Here is a 12,186-nt window from a genome sequence, read left to right on the forward strand (position 1 = left end):
AAACTGGTATTGTTCCTAAGAGCTGGAAATTATCATTAATCCTCCCTGTGAAACCAAACAAGGATCCTGCTTTACCCAGCAGCTACAGACCAATCAAAAGCTCTCACCAGTTGTGTTTGTAAGCTGATGGAAAAGATGATTAACACCAGACTGGTATGGCACTTGAAATAAACAAATTGCTTTCACATTCTAGTTTGGCTTTAGGAAAACTAGATCTACTTTAGATCCCTTGTTCAGGTTCTCAATCCATATACAAGAAGGTTTTGTTAAACAGAGCCAAACAATAGGAGTTTTCTTTGACTTGGAAAAGGCATATGACACCACATGGTGTTATGGTATTATAAAAAAAAAGGTGTATAAGATGGGCATTAAAGGAAAAATTATCAGATTCATAAATTCGTTTTTATCAGAAAGATATATAAAGGTATGAGTTGGGAATCATATATCATGATCTTTCTTACAAGAAGAGGAAGTTCCTTAGTGTCACGCTCTTTGCTATTACCATTAACCCTTTCATGCCAACTGGACGTATTTAACGTCGACAAAAGTTGTCTGTCGGGTACCAAGTGGGCGTAAAATACGTCGACTACAAAAAGTTTTTTTAAATATTCGCGGAAAAATACTTATAGGCCTCATTTGCGAAAAATTTTAAATCATGCGCCTTGAGGGATGCTGGGAGTTCACGGATCATGCTGTTGTTTTGTTTACAAGCGTGACCCAGCTGCGCATGCGCGAATTTCTTTCTTATCCCAAAAGAAAGCATCAGCTAACTCTGCTGAAAATCTCAGAAATTCTTTAGTCACTTTGTCGTAATTTTTGCACCATTTTCTATTGGCCATTACATAAAGTTTTATATATGAAAATGTGTGCAATTTCAAGTAGAATACAACGAAAAACAACTTATGGTTGTAGCTTTTATCAGTTTTGAAATATTTTCATATAAATCACGATAAGTGCCCAAATTTCAACCTTCAATCAACTTTGATGTATACAGACTGAAATGGTAAAAAATGCAATTGTAAGCTAAAACTCTTACATTCTAGTAATATTCAATCATTTACCTTCATTTTGCAACAAATGAGAAGTCTCTAGCACAACATTTCGATTTATGGTGAATTTTTAAAAAACTTTTTCCTTTTTGTGTTAACTCTAAATAAATAAAAAAATAAATAAATAAAAAAATAAATAAATAAAAATGAATAAGCAAAAATAAATATATAAAAATTAATAAATAAAAATAAATGAATAAAATAAATAAACAAAAATAAATATATAAAAATAAAAATAAAAGTAGCCACAGAATAAAATAAATAAACAAAAATAAATAAATATATAAAAATAAAAATAAAAGTAGCCACAGGGGATAAGCTCGAGAAGGAGCAAGCAAGGAGAAAGTGCGTAGAGTCTGCTACCAAGAGGGTTTCTGAGGGTCCTTTCTATTATTAGCCATCGTTACCAAATCAGCTGTGATCAACATCCTTGCTACGTTCATCGTTCACCATTCAATTGTTGTTTTCTGATCCTGGTATTTATGCTCAAAGACCATTGGATGCCTCTCTAACCTTTCTTCCAGTGTACAATTTTACTATGCCCTGTTTTCACTTGAGACATTTCTCATGTTTTCTCTCAATTATTTATTTATATATTTATTTATTTATTTTTTATTTTTATTTATTTTTATTTTTATTTATTTATTTATTTATTTCTATTTATTTATTTTGAATAGGAAATTAGAAATTTCACACTGTGCCTCATTTCAGTCTTAAAATAACGGCTGAAAATAGGAGAGGAGAAAATTAATCTACTTAATATTCGAAAACCTATTGCTGAAAATCTCAGAAATTCTTTAGTCACATTGTCATAATTTTTGCACCATTTTATATTAGCCATTACATAACGTTTTATAAATGAAAACGTGCGCAATTTCATGTAGAATACAACAAAAAATAACTCATGGTTATAGTTTTTATCAGTTTTGAAATACGAGTATTTTCATATAAATCACAGTAAATGCCCAAATTTCAACCTTCAATCAACTTTGACTCGACTGAAATGGTCGAAAAATGCAATTATAAGCTAAAACTCCTACATTCTAGTAATATTCAATCATTTACCTTCATTTTGCAAAAAACGAGAAGTCTCTAGTACAATATTTCGATTTATGGTGAATTTTTGAAAAAACTTTTCCTTACCTCTCACAGACTAACTCTGCTGAAAATCTCAGAATTTCTTTAGTCACTTTGTCGTAATTTTTGCACCATTTTATATTAGCCGTTGCATAAAGTTTTACATATGAAAATGTTGCAATTTCATGTAGAATACAACAAAAATAAAATGGTTGTAGCTTTTATCAGTTTTGAAATATTTTCATATAAATCACGATAAGTGCTGAAATTTCAACCTTCAGTCAACTTTGACTAGACCGAAATGGTCGAAAAATGCAATTGTAAGCTAAAACTCGTACATTCTAGTAATATTCAATCATTTACCTTCATTTTGCAACAAACGGGAAGTCTCTAGCACAATATTTCGATTTATGGTGAATTTTTGAAAAACTTTTTTTTTTTTTACGTCCCAGACTGGTTCATGCATCATTTTGTGATAATATTTTCTCTGTGTTGCTTTGATCATTTTACAATTTGTTATATACTAAAATATCGCAATTTAGCGTACAATACAAAGAAAAAAAAATAACTCATTAGCTTTAACTGTTTTGCTCACAGCACGATTTGTATACAATTATATATGAAATTTTATTTTCGTGCTGTCATACATTCCAATATTTATATATGATAATATTTTATTTCATTTCTGATGGTTGCATACTAAACTTCAGGCAATGAGAAAAAAAATGAGCCAAAAATGAACTCTTAATCTTAAAAACTAAATGTGCTGTGATTTTAAAAAAACTTTCTTTCATGACCTAAATCTCAAAACCCGTCGGCATACGGCAGACACTTTTTGTAAATAGAGGCTCGGCGTTTAAGGGTTAATTGAGTATTAGAAAAGATATCATCAACAGTATAAGGCTCTTTATTTGTAGATGATTTGGCTCTGTACTGCACAGGATATGTATGATGCAGTATCTACTAGCAGGTTCATGCAAAGAGCCATCAATAAAGTAAGTAAGTGGGCTAATGAGCAAGGATTTTGATTTTCAAATCTAAAACTGTCGCTGCTCAGTTCTGCAGATGCTGAATTAACGAAACCATTCCAACTCTAACCTTAAATGGAATTATTTTATCTTATTCTACTAAAGTAAAATTTTTAGGAATGGTCTTTAATGAAAGCTCACTTGGAATAATCATACTGACCAGTTAAAAGTGAAAGTGAAGAGATCACCAAATATTTTAAAAGTAGTATCTAATTTTAATTGGGGTGCTGATAAGAAATCGTTGTTAAGGCTTTATGATGCAGTATGATTATCTATCTAAGTTAGACTATGGCTGCCAAGTATACTCATCTGCTTCAAAGACTAAACGTAAGGAATTGGACATTGTGCATAATATGGGGCTAAGGATCTGCACTGGAGTTTTTAGAACTTCACCCACTGAAAGTATTTATGTCGACTCCCATCAGCTACCACTGGACTTATAGGCATGGGCTAGGTTTGATACACACCATGCGGCTGAAAAGCTCTGAGGAGAATCCTTCTTTTGAGATCTTAAAACAGTGCGACTCAAGTCTTTTTGGATCTAGATCTTCAATACCATTTCAAATCAGACAGGTGGGGGAAATGGAGGATGAATCATAAAAATGCAGAAGATCCTACAAGTTAAACATCCTGCTATCCCTCCAAGGTTTATTCCAGCAATAGATGTCTGCATTAAAGAGACAAAGAGGAAAGACTGTCCAGAAGAAGAAGTCAGAGACAAGTTTTTGGAGCATGATGAGAGGCATATCAATGACAGGAAAATCTATACTGATGGATCAAAATCAGAAGATGGAATAGGATGTGCAGTGGTGTATGAGGGGGGGTAATCATATGTAAAAAAGTCATCAGACTCCTCATCCATATTCACTGCTGAAGCAGCAGCCATAGTTAAATGCTTTAAATCTTGCATCTGATAAGAAATTTAAGTCCACAATAATATACAGTAACTCAAGGAGTGTTTTAGAAACCCTAAAGAAGTTTAGCCCTACCCATCCCTTAATTCAAATGCTCAGGAATGGCTTTTTTTTTTATCTTTGTGTTCACCACAAATCAGTAAAGTTTTGTTGGATTCCTGGGCACACTGGTTTAGAAGGGAACGAACTGGCTGATAATAAAGCAAAGGATGCTGCAAGATGTGATTTCTTAACTAATAAGGTGCCACATTTGGATATGCATCCAGTTATCAGACGATACATTCGTACGAAATGGCAGCAGAGATGGATTCCCCAATTTTATCCACAAATAAGAAGTACAGAAACATTAGAAAAAAGTATAAATTTTTGGAGTTTGGGTTTTAAATCATAAAAAATTTGAGATAATCCTAACACGGCTTAGGATTGGCCATACACGCACAGCTATATTTTAGAGGAAGCCAGTGCCCAGTTTGTGCTCACTGTGGTGGTCAGCTATATGTTGAACACATGCTGGTGCACTGTCCTAAATTTAATCACCTTAGGGCAAATTACTTACCAACTGGGAAGACTATTTTAGAAAATGTAAATGATGACATTGAGGTAGATAACTTTATGGGTTATCAAAAAGAATCTGGTTATTTTAATGAGATATGATTTTAGTATATTTAATAAAGATTTTAGTCATATTTATTTTATATACTGAGTATACTGTATATATTTTGAATAATAAAAGTTTAATATATACTTACTTATTTTTTGTTGGTTCTATCTAATATCATTCTTCATTTTTACGTTCATATTTTAACACTGAATTTTACTAGTATGTCATCATTCACCTATTCATTATCAATCATATTAATTTATATATTTCACCTTCATTAGGGTGCTGAATAATCCTGATGGGTTCTGGCGCTTGGTCTTCAAGACCTAAATTTCATACTGTAGTAAACTAATTCTTTTAATAAATGCTTCAAGAATTTTAGTGTACCTGTATAAATAATGATGCTAAGTTTTGTTAAATACAAACACTAAGCAGTGACTAATACTAAATGTGACTTACACTGACTTCTGGTTCCAGACTTGATAAAGCAATTGAGGCCTTCTGAGGGAAAAGGGCACAACAAGCTGGTGTAGCAAATGTCAGGCAAACACCACAGAGTGCTACTTGCAATGGAGCCGAGATCCAAGGCATACGTTTCAGAGTGCCACGCTTCTCAAGAATGTTCATCAAAATAGGGGGAAGTACTGAAAGACAAGGAATAAAATGTTAATAATGGTTGTAAGCACCAAACTTTGATATGATGTGCAATTTCTCAGCTTTTAAAATCCTACTGAAAGATTTATCTTTATTAGAACAATGTTTTACAGGGTAGAAAACTCTAACCTCAAGTTCATTTCAGTGCCCAAATAACATGGATAAACATGGAAATACTAATAAAAATCTGTAAATAGATCATTGTTGAAGGCTAAAGATACTTTTTATATTCATAAATAACCCATAAAAAGATTTTATGTAAGTGAAAAATTGAATACAGCATATTAAAGGGACTTAAAACTTGTTCAAATCAATCTCACAACACAGGTGAATTCTTTTCACAATGACAAGCTCTAACTCATCACATATTCTATAGCATACCATGGATCAAACAAAACAATATGAACTACATGGCTGTAAAACATAAAAACCTTTTTAATTACTTTGTAAAAACAAATAACATTAAGAACAGTTATTCATGGAAAAGGCAGATCTTTATTTAAAAAAAAGTCTTGTTGAAATATTGTCCATTATGGATGACCAAGATACCATGCTTAAATGGTTATTAAATGTCTTGCCAGCAGGAAAGTGGAAATCAAATTCATCTGTGGTTGGAGTCATTTAGACTTGTGGCCCATAATTTTCAAAATCTTTTGAGCCTCTTAGAAACCTAAGCAGTGAATTAAACTGTGTGCAACCAAATTAGATGAGGACATGGGTCTAGCAGCTTTACCTGCCTACCCAAAACTATTGGCTGAACCTCTAAAAGGGGAAGAGACAAGGAGTTGAAGTTATATAAGCTCATCACTAAAATATATAGCCTTATTATTTGTGATTATTGAACTGTCCCCTGACTCTAAACTTATCACTTTACTAATCAATATTAGCTTGGCACATGTGCCACACATTGCAATCAAATCCCTTTCCTAACTTCACGTAATCTATAGATGTGGTTGCAGTTCAATGGGCTGTTGGGAGTGCATTATGGGTTTGTATTATAAAACTCAAGTTTTATAAAAGGAAAAACCATTTATTCAATTACAATCACATCAATTACACTGTATACACCAAAGTGAAACAATTTAGTGGGGGATTGCCTAAGTTCCTAAATAACCCAAAAATAATGCCTGAGACCTGAAGGACCCAGGAGAGCACATGCAGACTGATTATGGGTCACAGACCAAGGCTTGGGCAACTCAAGAGGGTGGATAATGTTCAGATGAACCTCATTCAAGTGTAAAGTAAGTTGCCTGTATTGCCTTATTGTTGAACCTGGAAAGTAAAGACACTTTACCAATCATGTGAGACATGTAATAAAGCTAAAAATGCCAGAAGCATAGTACTCTAGGATGCCAACAATGAACTGATCAGAGGTGAAACTCTGGAAGAGGAAGATGGTTCCCCCTCAGTCATCCCCAAAAGATAAACCTTGGACCACCTGGGTCCAGTGAATATGCATACAATCACCCTTGACCACTGAATCCAATGAATATGTATACAGTAAACCCCTGTATTTGCAGGGGATGCGTACTGCACCCCCCTGGGAATAGCTAAAATCTGTGAATACTTAAAACCCCTTTAAAAACACTCAGAACTGCCTATTTTGACACTTTAAACAAAAACCTCCTAAAAATGCTTATACCTGGGTATTTTAATAGTTTTATCACAGAAGTGAATTTAGTAATGTAAATGGTATGAAAATACAGTAATTAGTATTTCTCAGTGAAAAATACCGCGAATGGGCGAATTTTCCACGAATAATGTATATATGTGTTCCACAGAGAAATCCGCGAATAGTGAGACCGCAAATATGGGAGATTTACTTTGCAATCATTTGTGAGCTAAATATTATGAAATTAAATCATACTAATTCTTTCCTCCACCATTTGACATACTAATATTCATGACCACCTACTTTTAGTAACTGAAATCACACTCTGGTAATTCATTATATAAATATTTTGGTGCTCAGACTCAAAATATTTCAATTAAGTATGGGTCATTATATATTCTTAATTTGCAGGTTGTACTTCGAGAAAATGTCAATGAGGCTGATTTTTTTTTTTAAGCTGTCATTCCTAAAGCTCTATTATCATGACTTCTCATGATTACTTCAGCAAAAGTCGCGGACATGGCCGGGACTTGAGAAGCGTGCATATGGCAACTGTAGTAGTTGAGGATTTAAGTGGATGTCGGGATAGATACTCGTCCAAGTGACAACATTGATCATAACAAGCTGACAAGCAGTGGCTGGTCTTTCATTTTCACAGCACTGCAACTTCAAATGTCTTCTGATTTATAAGGGTAGTTTACGTGTGTTACAATTCTCTAATATGGGAACCATTTACCTGGGGTCCAGTTCCTTTCCCAATTTCCACTGTCACAAAGGTATATAATCTATCCTCAACAGATATAATGGATAATACTTTATCAAACTTGTCAGCAACATAACCAGATGTAGATGAAATAAGTTAAGTAATAATCACTATTTTTCCAAGTAGCCCAACTTCTCTATTGGATTCAAGAATGGTTACTGGAAATTTCACACATCTCCATCTTCCTGAGAAGTCTATGCTTTCTAGAACTTAAACCCAAACTTGGGAAAATCCAGCTCTTGCTGGGAGTTATAGCTCTCCCAAGCTCTATTTGCAAATTATATGAAAACAGTGAAAAATAGACTGATGTGGCTACAGTATTAGAAATTAGGAAATTACTTTTCAACCAGCAATTTCAAATCTCAAAGGATTTAAAGATGACATTCTTCCTTACAAAGAAGTGAAATTTATAAGTGTTACATTTGATAAAATATCAGGTGTTTAATTCTCACTTCGGTATACAACACAGAATGGGAAGCAGATCAAGCATCCTTAATGAGACTACACAACCTTAAGCCTCAGCAAATTGAATTATGAATGGCAGATATACAAAAGTTCAGCAAAAAACACTATAAAAATGAGCTGTAGTGCAAAATCTGGGCATTTGCAAAGAAGCCAGTAGAACTCTCCTGAAGATAGTAAAACGTATATAGGGATTCAGGTATCCACAGAAGATATAGGTCTATACTATATTTCCAATGGGAAATGCAAATTACAAATACAGGCAGTCCCCAGTTATTGGCGGGGCTTCGTTTCAATGGCGCGACGATAAGTGAAAATCACTGATTTTTGGTTACTGGTGCCAATACATGATTATCAGCGCTGATAAGCGGAAATCAGATTTTTGCCGCTAGACAAGTGCTGAAAAACCGGATCGCTGATAACCGGGGACTGCCTAGGTCCCTGGTTATCGGCGGGGGTTCCATTCCTGATGGCGTGATGATAAACAAAAATTGCCAATAACCAGAAATCAGCAATACAGTAATAGCACCAATCCCCAGTTATCGGCGCTGATACCCGGTTATTGGTGCCGATAACAGGATTGGCGCCGAAAATCCAGTTATCGTCATCACTAGAGGCCATAAAACTGGATTGCTGATAACCAGGGACTGCCTGTACCATTATTATTATTATTATTATTATTATTATTATTATTATGTTGCCCATTTGGTGGTTAAATAAAATAGCTATAAATAATGATAAAATTCTCTCTCTCTCTCCCTCGTATATATTTTTAAGGGTAAAACATTTAAGATGACTTTGAAATGATATTAATAATATTTCAAAGATTAATAACAACTTACTGTAGCAAACCATTTTTTTCTTTACCATAAATGTATTTGTATGTAATCACAAAACTCTAATTTGACATAATTAACAAACCTAGCATTCTGTTTGGAGGTATGTACATGTCAGGTCGGTCTAAACTACCCACGTATTTTAGATATGCTGTATACAGTAGTACTATCCTAAAATACATACCTGTACAGTAAATATAATTTCAAAATCATCTTGCAACACAGGAAAATATACATAAAATATACACCCAGTGCATTACATATAATATGAGCAGAATGATGCCCAAAGTTACATAGGCCAAAGAAAACGTAAGTGTCTGAATGATAGGGGATACGTAAGAGTAACAGTTGGAGGCTTGAACTTAATTTTGCAACTGACTTAGAAATGATGTTAGGGTGGTCTGGGATGATAGTCTGAGGTATATTTTTGTTTGAACTGTCAAGTTTGGCGATAACTTAAAATAGGCAGATATAAGTGTTTTTGGGGTGTATACAGCCTACTTAAGAATGAATGAATGATTTTAAGTTATCAGGCGTCTTGACTTCTATGGTCATTGACGCCAATGTCAGTTAAAGGACTACAGTACATAATGTATATTTATAATTAACAATTGCGTAGGAAATAAAATAATATCTTATGTAAAACTCCAGCTTCTAAAATATATTTAAAAATGCCACTAGCATCATACATCACATCCTCTCCAAGGATCTTGGCAAGGATGTACCTGCCATTCCCACCCCAAGCTTCAGAAAGGTATCAAACTCTTAAATCTCTAAGGCATCTGACCAACAAATGCTTTACAGACAAAGGGGCTAAGCAATCCTCACAGTATGGGCAAGGCCCGCCCGTCATTAAAAACTCGTGTTAAACAAGTATGGCCAATGTGAAGATGACAGAGGGCAGTTTCCCATCTTTGGGGCATAAAGTTATACTTCCAAGGACATATGACACTTTGGATCTCATCTTATTCTGGTCTACAGAGTCCCAACGCTGTTGCCAAATATCACAAAGAGACTGCCTGTTATCCGGCCAGAAATCACTGTGTAGTATTGGCCATCTCCTTGGAAGTAGTTCTGCTGCAGCTGTTCTTGCCAATTTATCAGCCTCTTCATTTCCAGGCACACCAACATGTGCTAGAACCCAGCAAAATTCCACTCTGCGCTCTATGATGACAAGCCACTCTAGAATCTTTAAAACTAAACAGTGGGTTGGATTAAAATGTACTGAAGCCTGTAAAATGCTTTTTGCTTCACTAAAAATTGTAAAATTATCATCTTCCAATACAGCTCTGCTGTAAAATTTGATGCCTCTAGAGAAAGTGCACCCATACAATTAAAACAATTAGAATGCTGGCATTGGATTTGGAGCCATCTGTGAATATAAAATTACTACTGTATTTTGATGACATTCTGAACACTGGCTCAAAGAAAATGGATAAAATTTCTTCTTCTGCCATATTTCTTTTTTAAAGCCTGTAAAATAATGACAGAAAGAGACTACAGGCAACTTCCAGGGAGGGGTTGTTGGATTCCTAAAGGGAACCACTTCACTACTGGTCAGATTCTGGCTATTCATCAGTTGTTTTATTCTATATCCTTAAGGTTGCACTGATTTAGGATGAGCCTCATAGTAGCCAAAGAAATTCTCTCTTATGCACTATTTGAGATGCAAGAGATCCCAGAAGTCTCTGCAACCTATACCAGCATCTGTTGACAGAAGACTGATGATACAGTTGCAGAGGGAGTTCTCCAGCATCAACAAGCAGACTTCGAATGGTTGAAGTTTTAGAAGCACCTGTGGCTAGTCTAAAATTCTTGAACGACTAGGGGTGGCCAAAGATCATATTTCACAACCATATAACAACTTCAATAGTATAAGGGCTTTGTACAATCTAGAAAGTGTTATGCAATCAGCTCCCAGGATGTGTGCTAGGACTTTAAAGATATTTAAAATTTCTAGGCATTTAGCTTTCAGCATCTTATGGTGTGAAGCCCATGTCAACCTTTGGTCCAAAACTAAGCCTAAAAATCGGGTTTCTTCTACACATGGGATTCTTTGTCCTTTAAGATACACATAAGGATCAGGATGTAGTCTACGAATGCGGCAGAAATGAACTGCAACAGTTTTGTTGTTTTGGAACTTGAAGCATTCAAATCTGCCCATTTGGTTATTCGATAAATTGTCAACTGAATTTTTCTTTCAATTGTGGACATTCTTGCTCCAGAAAATATGGAAGTATCCACAAAAATTGTATAAGAGTAACAATAGTAGGAGAGTACTGTAATGTAAGATTACTTTGGGTGTTTTGGGATGATGATTTGGGGTGTATTTTTGTTTGAGATGATATGTACCTTATATTATCATACTAAAACAATTTAATATTTTTGTCTGAACTATCAAATTAAGCAGTGAAATGTTAAAATAGGCAGTTATAAGCATTTTAGTTTAAAAGGTACAAGGTATTTGGCAGTTATAAGCCAGTTATAAGCATTTTAGAGGGTGTTTTTGTATTTCCGCTGTAGGTTCTGGAACCTATTCCTGAGTAAAAATAGGGATCACTGTATCTGGAATCCTTGCCTTAATTCTCACACAGGAAACAGTTTTAAAAATCACAAAACTGGTACATTCTCACTAGCAACTGTCTTTCAGTCAGTGAGACCAAGCAATATTTACAATAGGGCTGGATATTACCACTTATTGAGAAAATTATGATGACTTATTCTATAATTTTTACAGTTGGCAAATAGCTTATCCACCTCTGAGACAAGTTGGTAATAACTGAGCTGTCACACTCGTGATCTCTCTCTTGCTTGCCCAATCTTGAGTTTCAATGGTCTTGACAAATGTTATTAATATTACAGTGCTCTGGATATCAGGAAAAAATTCTGACATAGAACAGGAAAGCTCCCTGTTAGTAATTCAGCAGCTGCTTGACCTGACAGATCATCAACTTCTCATTTCTGATCACTTGAACATGCAGATTTTGTGTAACATAAATGAACTAAATGTGTTTTCAAAAGTAAATGACTGTAGAACCACAGAATTCTGAGTGAGTTGCAAGTAATAAAAAAATGAGGGAGATCCAGTGTCCTACCCCTAATAACAATCATGCTTGCTTAACCCACATCTAAGAAAGGTAATCAACCCTCCTCTCATCATGTTACTGGGTAAAGAATGCCTGAGTCCTAT

General features: G+C 34.6%; 1 protein-coding gene across 6 annotated transcripts in view; it reads right to left on the reverse strand.

Moving 5' to 3' along the window:
- Positions 1-5,042: 5,042 nt before the first annotated feature.
- Positions 5,043-12,186, reverse strand: part of Sfxn1-3 (Sideroflexin-1-3) — a 100,775-nt gene continuing 93,631 nt past the window's right edge. For 3 of the 6 annotated variants that reach the window (XM_067095997.1, XM_067095998.1, XM_067095995.1), the window contains exon 8: positions 5,099-5,313. In XM_067095997.1, coding sequence (XP_066952098.1) covers positions 5,114-5,313 — 200 coding nt within the window. In that variant the 3' untranslated portion in view covers positions 5,099-5,113. Of the gene's footprint in view, positions 5,314-12,186 lie in introns of all 6 variants that reach the window. The other 3 variants (XM_067095996.1, XM_067095999.1, XR_010851581.1) reach the window with 3 other exon arrangements.

This window comes from Macrobrachium rosenbergii, chromosome 52, assembly GCF_040412425.1.
Source record: "Macrobrachium rosenbergii isolate ZJJX-2024 chromosome 52, ASM4041242v1, whole genome shotgun sequence".
Lineage (NCBI taxonomy): Eukaryota > Metazoa > Arthropoda > Malacostraca > Decapoda > Palaemonidae > Macrobrachium > Macrobrachium rosenbergii.